The sequence below is a fragment of the Euphorbia lathyris genome, chromosome 6 (genome assembly GCF_963576675.1).
Source record: "Euphorbia lathyris chromosome 6, ddEupLath1.1, whole genome shotgun sequence".
NCBI lineage: Eukaryota > Viridiplantae > Streptophyta > Magnoliopsida > Malpighiales > Euphorbiaceae > Euphorbia > Euphorbia lathyris.
Window position 1 is genome coordinate 15528463 of NC_088915.1, and position 16828 is coordinate 15545290.

Consider the following 16828-nt stretch of genomic DNA (forward strand, 5'->3'; position numbering starts at 1 on the left):
AAAATAATTAATCAATTTGATGGAAGCAACGAAAGTAAGTAATTAATCAACAATTATATCTAGGGATGTTTTTTTTAACTCCTATTTTGTACCCAAAAGAAAAAAAACATAAAAGAAATGATGAATTTTATTTTAAATGTTGATCATCATAATAATCACCATCATCTTTGCACAAAAGTACAAACAAAGAAAAAATAAAAACAAGAAAAAAGGAAACCATCATCTTCCGCTTAAGATACTCATGTCTTCGTAAACACGCGGCTTTCCTAGCGCATACCCCTTGACACACTCTGTGAGAGGAAGGGAGAGAGAGAGAGAGAGAGAGAGAGAGAGCGGAAACACAATTAACTCATTCAATTTCTCCGTTTTCTGTCCGTTTTTGATTGGGTTTAGGGTTTCCTAATTTATATAGCTCTCTCACAATACCATTTCATTTCATATTTGATGAGCTCTTCTTATTCTTCTTCTACTGCTACTATTATTCTCTTCTTTCCCCCTTCTTGATTTCTTTGATATTAGCCTATCAATTTTGAAATAAGAGCGAGTTTCATGCGAAACAAGCTGCGCTTGATTCGTTTTGTTGATTAATTGGTTTTGGGTCATGGATAATGGTCATGAAGGGAAGCTAGCGAGTGGGATGTCCGGATTAGCGTTGAATGATTCGGCATCTTCATCTTCTAATCGTAATTTTAATAATAACAATAGCAACAATATTGATTCAACCAACGGCGGCAATAGCAATAACAATAGCAACAACGACAACTTGTTTCAGGTTATGAAAGCTGTTGAAGCTGCCGAAGCTACAATCAGACAACAGGTATGGCCTATCATGTGAATCAAATGAAAATTATTAAAGGAAGTTTTTCTTTTTCATTTTCTTTGTGTTTTTGAATCTTTATCTTTTTAAAATTGTCTTTTATATGCTTTGAATCAATATGAAGTGCACTCTGAAAGGGCAATCCAATTTTTTCGTTGATGCTGTGTTTTATTTTGTCATGTCATTAGTATTTGGTTTTCATGATCAGCAAAGTACTGATTTCTTGGAGAATTTTGGTCTCATTTATGTGTTTAGCATATATCTTATATATTTGCAAAACTTCCTTCACATTGTTGTTTGCTGGTAACTTTTTGCACTCTACTTATCAGGTAGACGAGAACACCCGATTAAGGAATGAACTACAGAGAAAAATTCAAGAACTTGAAAAATATGTAAGTATTTCTTTTCCTTCTAAGCCGTCTTTTCTTTTCCTTATACTTCTTGAGGGTGAATTATGACACCAAAGGCTTTTGTTTTGCAAGCTATGTTGGGTTTAAGCATGTGATTTTGATGTAATGTGTGCAATCTTGAGTTTTCTTTTGCCTGGTGTGTAGTTATCTTGAGTTTATGGCTTCATGTCAAATATATAAGTGTGGATGGATTTATTGACTGGGTGATAAAGTTAAAAAGATTTATGATCAATATCATCATGTTCAAATATGTTGTATAGTTTGAAAATCTAAAACCATAATCCATGACGGAGACTTCAGAAATTGCTTTGAAATGTTCTTAGACAAATTACCTTGAAAATTTAGAGCAGCCTGATCGCCTCTCTTAAAATTGTTATTTAGTTGTAAGCTGAACAAATGCCTGATTCTTAATGGCTTATATTGTAATTCAATTTTCTCATAGGAGGCATATTTTTGAGAAGCCTCCAAATTTAATATTAGAGATAACCAAATTTCATGTCCACTTGCAAATAGGCCTGCACTTAATTGGTAAATAATTTTGATTTTCTACTTTCAGCTGGAGCTCTTTATTTAGGTATTTTTAAATTGGTGGTGTGTTGGTGGTAATGAGTTAGCAGTGGATGGTGAGTTTGGCGTATGTATGTTTCTTGGTTAAACTCTCGCTAAGCAGTACAAAGAAAATAAAAAAATGTTCGTATTTGGTATTGCAACTTTTTTTAGTACAGCAACTAATTGTTGTGATATGCAATTAGTTGTAGTCTTCATGTTTCACCTTTTCGTTGGTCGTGGAATTTGACAGAAAATAGATGATTCAGTGGCAAAGAGATCTCATCCTGTTGATCCATGGAATGAGCGGGTTAATGGTCCTTATGAGGTTCATCCATCCATTCCTTCTGTAGGTGATCTGGAAGATAAGATTAAGAGCATGGGCACTGGGCCTACAGTTAGTCCATTGGATACGCTAGTTCTCCACCAAGACTTGAAGCATAATGATGAGGATTCTGCCATAAAGAGACGAGCAGAAAGCCATTCAGACAGCAGCAGGATTAATGGAACATTGAGGGTAGTTCCTGGAGGGCAGGGACATGCAGAAAATATTGGTCTCTCTCAGTTATCTTCACCATCTAACCAGTCAATATCTCCCAAAAGGTAATTCACATAAACTTAAGGAGGTAATGGAGGATGCATACAGTTTTAGATAACCTTGCATGTTTCTCCTAGGTATCAAATGGAAGGAGAATATGATGGTTTAATGCAAATGGCTGAAGTAAAAAATTCTAGTGCTCTGTGGAAGCAGGTATTCAAAAATGGTTTTTGAAGGTCTTTACATACATGTGTGTCTGCAGGTTCGCGCAATGAGAGCATTTTAATTCTTATGAATGCTGTTTGTAGGATTTTGTTCTCAAGATTCGAGATCATGAAGAAGAAATTTTGCAGTTGAAAAAGCATCTTTCTGACTATTCTATGAAGGTAGATTGAGAATACTACTGGTCACTTGTTCCAAAATATTTGTTTCGTTTTGCCTGTGTTTTCACATTAAATTACACAATATAATTGCCTAATGCTTGACCATTTTTGGATAGGAAGCCCAAATACGCAATGAAAAGTATGTTCTGGAAAAGCGCATTGCTTATATGCGTCTGGTAGGAAGTCCTATGCCTTCTGTTCTTATTGATTTGTCAAAAGTTAATCCATGTCTTCTGGTTCTCTTCCTGATGGGGTAATATATCATCTAACTTAGACTTCCCTCCATGCTAGGCCTTTGACCAACAGCAACAGGACCTTGTTGATGCTGCATCTAAAGCTCTCTCCTACAGACAAGACATAATAGAAGAAAACATACGGCTGACATATGAATTGCAGGTTGGTACATTATTATGTTTATTCTTTTCAGGTGCTGCATATTTTTGATTTTTACATGCAAATTTAGTAAAAAAAAGTTTTATCCAACGCTGTTAAAAGTGCCAGAGGTTCTCAGGCGAGGCAGTAGTGCCTCTAACCCTGGGCAAGGTGTCTTAAATAAGGTGCAACGTACGCGAGCACCTCAGTCCAGGTGTTAGGTTAGAAATGGCAAACTAGAGTATATTTAATGCCTTTTTAGAAAAGGAAACATAGGTGACTAAAGGGTGTTGGAATGGGATTTTATTTAATGTAAAAGAAATATGATTTTTCATTAATTCTGATGTTACCTTACATTCTAAATATGGGGTTTTAATCAGAGTAAAAATTTTTAGGTAACACCATAATAAATGATTTGGTTTATGAAAGCTAATTTAGTTTTCAAAACTAATTAAATACACTTAATGGAAATAGTACTGCAATATTTTTGAAGATGAATTGGAAAAATAGGCAGTTGTTTCCTTGGAAAGACTATAGACAGTCAGTCAACTAGCCAACAACCAGCTTCATAGGAGCTAGAAATATAAGGAAAAAACAACTAAAAGAAAAAAATAAAATAACATAAAACTATAACAGAACAGTCCATGTTTATTTTCTGATACTTAATACTATTTCTACATATAAGCAGCGCCTCACTTTGCTTGAGGTGCCATCAGCTTAAGAGCGCCTAGCATTATTAACAACACTGGTTTTATTGAAATTTCTTCAACTTTTATATTTTACTTAAAATGTCTTTTACTGCCAACTTGAAACTTATGCGCCTCAAATCCTTTGTTGCATTAACTGCAAGGGTTAATTAATTGTTCCTTCATTTCTTTTGCTTTGCTTGGTGCTTCCTGTTAGGCAACATCTTACTCTTGTATTATATGTCAGTTTCTGAAAAAGTGATTTCATAAATGGTACTGTGATAAAAATAGACTAACCTACTGTTTGATGTCCTGAAGAGGCACTGTGATTATCATAAATGTACCTGCTATTAGTATTAGTGCGCTTCTAATAATTTATCAGCCCTGCACGAGTGAAGTTTGAGGTCCTTATTTTGGTATTCCAGGCTGCACAGCAAGAAAGAACAACATTTGTGTCATCTTTGCTGCCTCTTCTTGCAGAGTATTCTTTGCAGCCACCAGTTCCAGATGCCCAATATTCTTTGCAGCCACCAGTTCCAGATGCCCAATCCATTGTTAGCAATGTCAGGGTCAGTACCGAATTATTTTATATTGTCTCTAGAATATATTTTGCTTCTATGATTCCAGCATCTTCTTTGGAGGGTATGTATGCTTGGAATGCGTACTATTTACTCCTTTGGATATAGGTGTTTGAAGTCTTCAGTTAACATCTACATTATACGTTCAATTCAAATAAATGTGTATTGTATTAATTTTCTACAACCTGATCCGTTCCATGTTTGACCTGATTTCATAAAAACGGTTGCCATTGCCTGAAGTCATCCACTTCATTGTCATAATCTATTTGGTATTAGTTCTCATGTGGTTAAACCTAGATGAGGGATTTTTTAGGTCCATCTGATCAAGGCAGGTTTTTTTTTTTTTTATCGAATTTTATGGCGTCGTTCCATATGCCTGATCCAGATATATGTGTTTAGCCTATATCATAGTTGTCTAACATCTGTCCAAGCGGACCTTGTTACATCATAATTTTGGTTCAGCTGGTAGTGCTCATTTGGACTGAGGCTAGGTATTTTTAAAGCCCTTTTCTCTGGCCAGGCTGGTAACTAGGTTCATGATTGTTTCTAGTATTATGTTACGAAACATGCTCAGTTTCTATTTATATTTATTTGTATATCTTCATATGCACATAAATTTTTTAATCCTTTGATTTTGGTGTCAAGATAAATTTGGATTTTAAATAGTATCCTTGGTTTTTTTTTAACTGAGCATTGTGAAAAACCACTTTCAAGCATGTAGTTGTACTAAATTCAGTTTACTTGCTGAAACTTCTTATGTAATGCTTCTTTATTGTTGTTTTTAGAAATTGTTATGAGTGCCATTTTTCTTAGAACTTCTTGTGAATTTAATGCATTTTTCAAAGTTCAAGTTTCAGGAATTTTTCTTCTTTTTGTTGTTCAACATCTCTAATTTCCATCCTCTTCATATATGATTGCACTGGTTCTTTATTTGAAAATGCGATTTGAAAATGCGAAAAAGGATATATAAGTGATGTACCTTTTTCTCATGCATCATATCGAGTGCTTTCATTTTAGGGATTAGAAAAGTTGCACACTGATAGCCTGAATATATGTACAAGGGCTTGAACTTTCTGTTAAATGTCCCTAATATTTGCAATCATGTACATGCTTATTAGCATTTGGTGAATTCTCTTGGAAGATTATCTAATGCTATAGATTATTCCTACCTTACTTGCCCCGTGTATTACCATTCTTTTGCGCAGCCAATCAAATAGGAAAAACTGAATTGCAATATTTTTTTTTTGGTGTGAGAAAGGGTAAGCTCAAAATATCCTTTTAGTATTCTTGAGGAGGATTTTGTATTTTCAAACTTTTCTAATTGGATGTCGGAAAGATATCGAATTTGTATTCTCCGTTCTTACGGTGGAGGTCTTCTACAGGTGCTGTTCAGGCATCTCCAGGAGAAGCTCATCCAAACTGAGGTATGCCGTGCAGAGCATATGTGAATTGTCGATTAAATTTCTATGTTCATCTTTTGTTGTTGAATCTTTAGTTTGTTTTGAGGTTACTTGTTTTTTGATGTTTGAAATATTCTGTTTTACGTCTTCATTCCTTCATGAGTGGTTTGTGTTTACTTTCTTCTTTCCTAATTCCAGTCAAAGCTCAAGGAATCCCAGTATCAATTAGCACCTTGGCGTCCGGATGTTAATCACTCAAATCTTGCATCTCAATCACCACCTAATCTTGCTGGTGCAGCGTTGGTAATTTTGACGTGCTTATCTCTTCTTTTTAATAGTATGTAATCATAATTTCTTTAATTTCTTTTATTTTGTTGTCAGAACAAAAATGGGCTTGAATTGGTGCCACAACCAACTTACAACGGAAATATACCGATGGCTTCCCCTGATGCACAAACTGCGGAATGGGATGTACCGAATCATCATCAGAGAGGTGTGGGCGGTGGTGTTGCAAAAAATATGGAAGCTGATGATATGGGAAGATATTCACCTCTCACAAGCAGGTGAGCCTGGTCAAATGGGGACTGCTACTGTGAACTGAATGTACAAATTACAACCATCTCCTTTTGTTGGTGGGTTCTGTTTTCATTGAATTCTATGTTCGCTGGTCTGTATGTGCATGATTTCTGTATAGATATTGCATGTTAGATTATAGAGGATGAACATCTACATTATCTTGCAACTGCTGATCAGAATAATCAGCTTTGTGTCTTTTTCTCTCTCTAAAGTTTGTGGCTCTTTCATTGCAACCTCTTGCGAGTCTTTGGAGTCTTTGTCAATGTTGTCTTCATCAAGCAATCAGTATAAATGTTCACTAAAGCTAATAACTCTAGTATCTGGTTTTTCAATATGAATTAATTGAAAAATGAAAAAGGTGGTTTATAATAAGCTCAGTCTTTCTAAAGTTCTTTATTTTTATTTTTTAAATGATAATTATGTTTTATGAGGGAATACAAAGGATTGTAGGAGTTTCTGGGATGTTCTGCTCTAGTTGTTTGCTTGTTTGTTTGTGAATGATGTTTATGTGGAATGGAGTTCATACATCTTCCTAGTGAATTGTAGACCTCTGATGATTAGTAAGAACTCAAGTAATTGATGTATTTCAGCTTGTGTTAGAATAACAAGGGTCTATTATCTGCAAGTTGAGAAGAGGGTAGAACTTTGTGGCTGTATTGCTAAAATAGGTTGGAGGTTTTCATTCCAAGAAGCATCATAAAACAGTTAGTATGATCTGTTTGAAAGGTGATATTAGTAGGAAGGAAAACAGAAATATTTGGAACTTCAAGTTTCTGCATCGTTATCAAAATTGATATCTGACTGGTAAAAATTTAGGCATATCCAGTTCCAACAAGGAAAATGTATGAACTTGGTTTATAGAATATGAATGAGGTTGTATCCTGTTAACCTTCTGGAGGCTGGCACCATGTACTGCTAACACTAGGGATGTTAACGAGCCGAGCCGATTAAATTTTTACTCGAGGTCGGCTCGGCTCGAAACTCGACGAGCCTTGAAATTTCAGGCTCGGCTCGAGCTCGAAAAGCTCGCGAGCCTGAAATTTTTAGGCTCAAATCGAGCTTCACACATTATGGGTGGGTTTTTGGATTGGGTTGGGTATTATGTATTTGGGCCCAAAAACTATTATTAGGTACTACTTAAAAAAAAAGGTTATTTATTACAATTTTTCATATTTATTAATAATAAAATATATAACATATTATAAATTAAATATTAATAAAATATATTAATTAAAATATTCGAGCCGGCTCGCGAGCTTTCGGGCCGAACCTCTCTAAGCTTGGTATTGGCTCGTTAATGTCTCGAGCCGGTCGCGAGCTCGAGTCGAGCCCTGTCGAGTCGAGCTTTGACCGAACTTTGACCGAGCCGAGCTCGAATAGTTCGCGAGCCACCCTAGCTCATTAACACCCCTAGCTAACACCGGCGAAGAAAGTTTTTATGCTCATGGGTTTATACCCTGACAGTTTTTGAACCCACAAATAAAGGCAGCAACAATGCATAAGCTTATACTCTTTTTTTTTGGCTTAATACATCCTGGCGCTCACTGAACTTGTCCCAAAACGCCAACTGACCCCCTATGTTTGTTTAAAGTGAACACTTACCCCCTTAAAATCCACATGGTGGAGTAAGGAGAGATTTTGGAAAAGTTGAAAGTGTACACTTTAAGCAAGTTTCAGGGGGCTAATAGGTACCTTTCAGAGAGTGAATTGGTCACTTTAAGCAAGTATAGGGGTCAATAGAACATTTTGAAGTTCAGGCTGTCAGTTGGTGTTTTGGGACAAGTTCAGGGGGCGCAAGATGTATTAAGCCTTTTTTGTTTTTGTTTTCTCCAGTTCAAGCTGACAAGGGTGCAGTTTGAATGACACAATATGAGGATTAATCATCTCATATTGATCTATAGTTTAATCTTTGTTGAAACTCTCCTTAAGTTAGTTTGGTATCTTCTTGTGTTAACCATAAGATGTTATTCAAGTCTGTTCTCAGAGCTCCTCCCTTCCTCCAAAAACACATTTGGGAGGAGATAGACTAAGCTTTAGTTGAGGGTGAAAAGAATAGAGCACCTTGACTCTTTCATGGTAGCATGGAGAAGTGTCCGTGTTTGTCCTTTGGTTCTTGTAGCATTGTACTCCATGTTTTTTATGAAAATATTGAGGATTGGCATTCTCTTTCAGCTAAGCTAAATTTCAGAGTTTGCATTAGAGATGTGAATTAACTGACCATAAGAATCCTATTAGATTAGGTTATGGATATTTCAAACCTTTAGAGCATGACTATTATCAAGGAGATTTTGATTCTCTGTTCTATCTGTCTCTTTCTCTATCACTGATCCAGTTTGTTTCTGTTTGCCAGAAACTCTGTAATAAATGATGTACCAGCACAGTATGCAGTTACTGCAGCTGATACACGCACTGCGCGTTATGGTGAAGAAGCCTCCAATAGACAAGTCACATTTCGTGAATCTGCTAGCAACAATGAGATGGATGATCCAGAAGCAGAAGGGCACCATAATGAGAGAGAATCTTCAGCCAATTGGGGAGCCACCACCCTTGATGATCCTAGTTCCTCATATTTGCCTTACCTAGCTCCTGTTCTTGAAGAGCCTTCTTCTTCCTTCTCTGAGGGTGAAGCAAGCTTGTTTTAGTCCTTTTTACTAATTTTCAGTTTTAGTTTCAGCACTAACATTAATTCTCTGAATTGGATTATGTTGAAATGTGCAGCTGCAGATGATGATCCATTGCCGGCAATTGAGGGTCTACAAATTTCAGGTGCAGCATTTCCTGGACGAGAACTTCAGGCATGTGGATACTCCATCAATGGAACAACCAGTTGTAATTTTGAGGTACGGTTTCAGGATTGCTTCGGTCTCATCATCAGTGATTTTGAAATTAGTTTGTGGCGTTATGCCTTGAACATATTGTCTGCTTTCTGTGTGATGCTAATTCATAATCTTATTACTGTCTGTTACACAAGTGGGTGCGCCATTTGGAAGATGGATCTGTTGATTATATTGATGGTAATCTCTCTCTCTATTTATATACCTATGGCTTATCATTTAAGGCTTCCCACACCTGAGAACTGTTTCTTAGAGAAGATGATAATCTGATTACAGGAGCAAAGCAGCCAAATTACCTTGTTACTGCTGATGATGTTAATACCTATCTTGCTATAGAAGTCCAGCCTTTGGATGATAGAAAACGCAAGGTATATGCTCTCAGTTATGGCTTTGCGATATTTTTCTATTTGGCCTACATATGCACCTTATATTTTTGTAGAACTCCCTGCATATTTAAGAAATCCCTTAACCATCAGTTATTGTGAATTAAATGGTCTTTAACTTTTGATTGGTTTATTCAAATTGAATCCCTTAAATTACTCTTGTATCCTTCCTTTTCTATCAAGAAAAGCAGAAGAGAAGAACTTCTGTAAAAAAAGCCCCTTCAACTTCATTATGTTCCTCTCCTTTTTAAGTACACTAACCTTTTAAGTCTTTCACATTTTTCATGAAATGACATTCTAGTGCTAGAACTTACACTTCCCAATGGTAAGTGTTATTTTATATGAGAACTAGAGGACTAAATTTTTTCTGATAGTCAAAATCTTGGGTCTAAATTGTGCAATATGATTACTGAAAGACTGAAGTCTTAAGGGATTACAAAGAACCATTTCTTTCATTTATAAAAAGGATTAAATTGTAATGTGCAACCAACAGCACGGCTGGTTTCTGTGATTCAACTAATTGAAAACATCGATTTTGAGGATAAATTTCATAAGAATCCAAAAATAGCTTTTAGTCCGACACTAAAAAGGGCGGCCCGGTCGCACTACGCGTACCCGCTGAGCGAGGGTCCGGGGAGGGGTCCCACCACAAGGGTGTACTGGGGCAAGCCTTCCCCTGCCAATTTATTTGGCAAGAGGCCGCTCCTAAGACTCGAACCCGTGACCTCTTGGTCACACGACAACAACGTTTACCGTTGCGCCAAGGCTCGCCCTCTCTTTTAGTCCGACACTATAACCTAAAATTAAGTTCTAATGTCAATTGTTGACCTTCAAATACTGCTTACCACTCCAAGTTGTTGTGCAAAAATCTACTGCAAAAAATGCTACAAATTTATCCTTCAAAACTTTAGCGTATTGTTCTCTACCTGATATTGTTTCTTTTCTCTTGGTTTCCTTCTCTCTACTAATTTCTGCAGGGAGAACTTGTGAAGGTGTTTGCAAATGATCAAAGGAAGATTGTTTGTGGTTAGTAATTAACTTCTACGTGGTTAATTTAATACTTGAATTTATTTGAGTAATCTGAATTGATCAAGAAACAAATTTCTCTCATGACACTCAAAATTCGGTGCATGCGCAGTAAATAAAAGCAAATGTTTCTTAAAGTTGCTACTCTTGTCCTTAGTTGTTAGCATCTTGCATATCTGTTATAACAGTCTCCCTCTTCCTTACCTGTCCTTTATGACCCGGATCTTGATAAGCTGGTGTGCCATGAAAGACATTCTTTTGGGCTTCAGAGTCTGTTTTGCTCAATATTATTATAGTAAAAGTTTTTTGACATTGTTTATCATGAAGCAAATTGCAAAACGATTATAAGGTGTACATAAATGCAACAAGTTTCTCTTTCTCACGCAAGAAATTTCTCCTCTTTAAATTTACTTTGTTGATTCTCTCTAGTCTAATTGTTCGCTTGTTGTATAAATGGTATAACATCTTCGTTTTGCTGTTAACAGATCCTGAAATGCAGAATCATATTGAAAGAACTCTTTATAATGGTCATGCTTCATATAGAATATCCCTATCGGTATGACTTCCTGTGGGAGAACTAAGGCTGTACTACAATTTTTCTTCATTTCATTGTATTTTAAATTATATATGCTTTCTTTTTACAGACTGGATATCTTGGCATATGGGAGCCGGCAACATTGGCTATTAAGAGAGAAGGTTATAGTATAAAATGCAGCGGATCAAGTGGTGTGGTTGTTAGTGAGAAGTTTTCATCAAGCACAACTGTATGGTTCCTTGCTTGCTAATTCTCTTTAATGCCTGCATGAACGTCTGGATCATCTCATTCGTAGGATGCTTATGTATTTTTATATTAATATTCATTCTGGAGAGTTGAAGTGATCTGGTAGAGGAGATATTCCCTTTTCTCTCCATATTTTAGTTTAAGGCCCCGCCCTTTTCCATAAGCAAACCATTGTTTCAATTTCTTTTATGGAACGAAAAAATCCGTATGCATGACATTGTCTAAGAGCTGGTGGGATCAATGTATAGTTTGCCTGATGGAAGTTGGATATTACAAAAGAATGTTTTAAGAGAACTTTGACTGGGGGATTCAAAATAGAAGTGTTATACCTCTTTTCTGTAACCTCTTATTTTGGATTTAACAAAAGAATGTTGGTTAATTCTGAGGGGCAAAAACAACTCGAAAGGTGGTTAAATTGTTACTTTCATGCGGACTTCATTTCTTGCTTAATTTCTAATTCCTCTAAATTGACTTGTCATTTGATGTCTAACTAGTGAACTCTATGGAAATTCTGTGTCGTAAGATGTGGTATCATGTGATGCACACATGCATCTTTTTTTGGTGTCACTGACAAAACCTAATGGAATTCCTATGCCTTCATTTCTGATATTAGCGGTTTTAGATTGATCTTGAGTTGGAGGCTAATGGATACTCATGATTGTATCAAGTTACTTTTGTGATGTTTTTATCGTTTCAATTGAGAGAAACTGCACTTAGATGTTCAAAGTTATTGATATTGTATGTTCAGCTAGCATTTTTTTGGTCACTTTCAAAACTACGTTAGCATTTCCATAATGTCTCATATTGCTTAAAATCTTATAATTTCATTCTCTTTTCTTTTTGTGCGGCTAGGTTGCGATCCCATATGGACAGTCTACAGAATTTCTCATTACCAGTTCTAGTAATTCTCAGCAGGTCTTACGAGCTGATGACCCAATGGATAGTAGCAGGTAAATTTCAATAGTTCGTTATGCATTTTCTCAAATCCTTTTATTTGTAAATATGGTATGCTATTTGCCAAGGAACAAAAAATAAGGTTAATGTCACAAAATCATGGTTTTTGCTTAAATCCTACAAGTAATAGGATATCACTGCATTTACCAGAGAAGACTTACAAATTTATTATTTTAAAAAAGAGATATACTTACATCTTGCGATTTACTTGAAGAGTATTAAAATTGTAATTTTCCACCTTGTGCTTATTAGTCTTTCATTGTTGTGGGCTTTTACAAGGTTTGGGGCAGTGATTTGAAAGCTCCTTTTTTTAAAATAATCAGTAGTTACCTTTCTGCTATGTTTTCCTTTCTTTTTAGGTCTATTCTAACACTCCTTTCACTATTTGTCCCTCTTTACAGTGCCAGAGACACAATTGTTCTGACCTTGAGATTATTCATCTTACGGGTATGAAATTTATAAACTGACATGTGTCCTCTCTGGCTCTTTTCTTTTCCCATTTGAATGGCCTGGAATTCTATGTCGTTCTGTATTTATTTTTTGCCATATAGATTTTGAATAAAACCCATTATGCTGCATTTGAGGGCAAACCTTGGCGCAACAGTTGAGTTGCTGCCATGTGACCCAGGTCACTGGCTCGAGTAGTTGTAACAGTCTCTTGCAAAGTTCAGGGCCTGCCTACACTAGGCACATAAAGCGGCCCAATCCTTCCCCTTACGTTGCACATAGCAGGAGCTATGTGCACTAGGTTTGAACTTTTTTGACCATTATGCTGCTTTTAGGAACTAACCAGAAATCTGGCACTTTTTACCCCTTCTGATATAGGCATTTGTGTAACATGCGCGACACAGTTGGAGTTGAGCAGCTTGTGTATAATGGCTCTTATTATGACAGAATCGTGGTGGTTCAATTTTTAATAGAACTAAGAATTGGATTAACATAGAAAAATTGAAAGATTGCAAATAGATACTTCAACTTATGCCTTTGGGATAGAGAAATTGACAGATTGCAAATAGAATCTTCAAATAGATACAATTACCAGAACCAATAGCCATTTTTTTTTTAAATGGGCGAAAAAGAAATGGACATTGTTTCAACAGATACAGATTACAGAACCCTGCTTCTATTGGGCCTGGTAGACATGAAACCCTTCTTCCCATACCATATATTTAATGGAGTACATATATATAATAAAGTGGGCAAGGTGATGGGTAGGAAAGAAGTTGAAAACATAATACTGGGAGGTCAAATTGAAGATGGATTGGTATGAAAAATGCATGTTTTGAGTGGATTTGAAGATGTTTTGAGGACCTTGAGAAACTCCTGTCATAGCAGACCTCATTTAGCTGCAGAAACTGGTATATTAGGCGCCCACAAATAGGATCTCGTCACATGTCTTTTCCCAAAAAAATCCTTGCTTTTCCTGTTTTTCGAGTCGCCTCATTGAAGCTCAATGGTGATTTTGTAAGAGATCACCAAACTCCCTTAATTCTCTTTTAACTGAAAAATTCTTAATTGATTTTATTTAATACGATCCTCCCTTTAAATAAACAAGGATTCCAAGTACATAATTCTTATTTAGAAAAACTCCAAAGTAGTAAACCTCTTAAATGATAAACTCTTAATAAAATTACTAAATAATGAAACTTCCTAAACAATAAAACTCCTTAATAATGAAACTTCCTAAACAATAAAACTCCTTAATAATGAAAATCTCTAAATAATAGAACTTCTAAACCAATAGAATATTAATAATAGAACTTTCTAAGTAAGATACAAACCCTAGCATCCGTAACATGGTATCATTGTGCGTCTCCTTTGCGACGAGGTGAGAGTCAATGGAGTTAAGGATTGCATAAACTTGGTGCACGAAAGAAACCCCAGCTTACTGAAAAATGTGATACTTATTATCTCTTTTCGTTTCTTACAACCAAGTGTTGTTGCTTAATCTGACATCGTTCGAGCCCATCCAGTGTTTGGGATGCACTGTCTGCTGATTTTTAAATAACTTCATAGGATTCAGATAAACCCATGGCTTACTTAGGACTCAATTTCGAAATGTAGTTGCAAAATTTGAGCTTGTTGCTGGAAACCAATCACTTCAATAAGGTCAATAGTTGCCATAACTAGCTTCTGTAGTTTGCTAGATCAGATATTCAAGTAATTCATGACAGGACGGTAATGCTGGTAATCCTGGCGATCTTACGAATTGAAATGCAGTTTTGTTAAAAATTTATGCCAATTTAGAGTTGGAAAAAAGTAATACCAGAGGTCCCTGATTATTCCCATTTTGGTGCATAGAGTCCCTGATCTTTCATTTCAACATATTAAGTCCTTGATCTTATGTTTTCTTTATCACAATAATCCTGTGCATGCCAAATTACTTAACTTTGAACATTAAACTCAACTAACAAAGCGTCACTCATTTATACGCCTGATGTGGTTATAGAAAAACTGTAATTTTTTTTTACAGTCTCTATAACCACATCGCACGTACACAAATTGTTTTTGAACGGTTAAAAATGCAAATTTCAAACACAAATGAAATGAATAACACGATGTTAGTTTTATGTTAAAACTTTACTTTTCTGGTCATCAGAATGATCAGCGGCCTCGTGATGCGTTTTTTTGCCTTTAGAGTTTGATTGATTGAGATAAAATAATGCATTTGGATTGGCGTTAAAAAGTATGAATGTTGGGAATTGAATTGCAGGCAAGTGAAAAGAAGAAAGGGAAGAAAAAGAGCCTATTCTTTCACAAATGAGCAGCTTAGCTTGATTTTTGTGCCATAGCTCAAGTCGGGAAGAGGAGGAGGAGGATGTATAATAGTGCTTTTTGAGGATCAACATTGCTTCCAATATTTAAACTAGGTTTGTTTCAGTTGTAGAATATGCAATTATTATCATTATTTTTGGGGTCCAATTTGTGTAGTTAGTTAACAGTCCCATCCAAACCAATTATACAATTGAATTGAAGCTTAGTTTAAGGAAAGCATGAGGTTTTTTCACCTCTTTCTCTGAATTTTACCGTCAAGTAATTAGTCTATTGATAATGGGGACTCAACTGAAAGATCAATAATCAAGACCCGCTTTAGGGTAGTTTATTGGTACAGAAATTTAAATACCGCAATGTTGGTAGGCAAGAATAAGTTTATGACAATTATATCTCTAACGTTTGCAAGTTGGGTTATTTTTCCTCTAAACGTATCGGTCCATTATTAACAGAGTATTCATCTATCAGTCATGGATTTTGTTATCTCTATACCCTATTTGTGCGTCATGTCATCACTCGTCCGTAATGGATCAAAGATGTGTATATATGAAAAAAACTAAAGTTCATATTTTATCTTGTGTTAGGAATTAGATAAAAAAACATGTGTATATGAGATTTTTTTTGGACTTTTTTAATTATTTATGTGTGATCTAGTACTGATAGCGATAACATGATGTATAAGTGGAGTGGAGACTGAGATTTGTTGTCTAAGGCAATTCTCTCAGAAATTTCGTGCATCTATGGCTGTCCAAAATGTTGAATGGCACCTTCAGTTTATTTCAGCATTTGGGAGATTAAATGTAGTTTCTATTAGTGTTAAAAATTTCTCCTATTGTCCTGAACTGAACTGATCCAGTACCGCTCAAATGCTGCCACATTAGCATTTGGGCTGATCCGGAAGCACCTGTGCAGTTTCGGACCAGTTCGGTCCGAAACCACTTATGAAAAGCACAAACGGTTTAAGTAAACATTGCTATTGCTTGACATTAGACTTTCCTTTGTCATAATAACAAATATGTGCGTTACAAATAACCTTGTAACGGGCGGCTGAGCCCGTTACAATTATGATTTTTTTTGTAACGTGTATTATTAAAAATCCGTAAAAAAAAAACCTGTATTATATGTTAGAAATATAGGTCAATTGTACCAGATTTTTATATAGCCTGTTACGGATTTGAGTAACAAATATAATATTTTTGTTATTTTGGACCTAAAATAAGAAAATAATGTATCACGTTACAAAATCTACAAGTTATTACAAGTTAAATGTCACAATGACGTTAGAAAGTAGAAGGAATAAGAAGAGAGAGAAAAATGAAAAAAGAGGGCAAAAGAGAATTTAGGAAGAAGGAATTTTTTCATTTATATTCAGGATGATCCTATAATTTAGTGCTTATCTCTTTATAAATAGAAAATGACAAACAGTTATGGACAACCGTGGAAACTTTACCGTTGGTATAACAAACCTGCTAGCTTAACTGCCTAGTACTAGCCTTTAGGAAAAGCAATACAACAATACAAAATAGTAAATAACAAAATGTAAAATTTAATAAAGGAACATGGCCAATAACACTTTTAGTCCTTGAGCTTATTTCTACGTTTGTATATGACAATACCTCCCATCATTTATTGCATTCTTGTCCCTAAGAATGAAAAAATTCAGGGAACTGAACAACGATAGTAGCCTCATCCTCCCAAGTAGCATCAATCGCAGGTAAACCTTGCCACTGGATCAGGAGTTGTGGCACAGTGTTGTCTGCAATAACAACATT

At 35.6% G+C, this 16828-nt stretch overlaps 1 protein-coding gene across 2 annotated transcripts; it reads left to right on the forward strand.

Moving 5' to 3' along the window:
* Positions 1-211: 211 nt before the first annotated feature.
* LOC136231937 (uncharacterized) lies at positions 212-15305 on the forward strand. 2 transcript variants are annotated; one of them, XM_066020963.1, is made up of 21 exons: positions 212-817; positions 1147-1209; positions 2027-2376; positions 2449-2524; positions 2620-2697; positions 2811-2870; positions 2986-3090; positions 4178-4321; positions 5713-5754; positions 5929-6033; positions 6112-6293; positions 8657-8928; positions 9025-9146; positions 9278-9320; positions 9417-9508; positions 10501-10549; positions 11035-11105; positions 11194-11313; positions 12183-12280; positions 12686-12731; positions 14998-15305. In XM_066020963.1, exons 1-21 carry the CDS (start codon positions 602-604, stop codon positions 15046-15048), a joined length of 2385 nt encoding a protein of 794 aa, XP_065877035.1. In that variant the 5' UTR covers positions 212-601; the 3' UTR covers positions 15049-15305. The 2 variants fall into 2 exon arrangements, with proteins under 2 accessions (XP_065877035.1, XP_065877036.1); XM_066020964.1 differs by lacking the exon at positions 212-817 and having other exon boundaries at positions 2127-2376.
* Positions 15306-16828: the final 1523 nt, after the last annotated feature.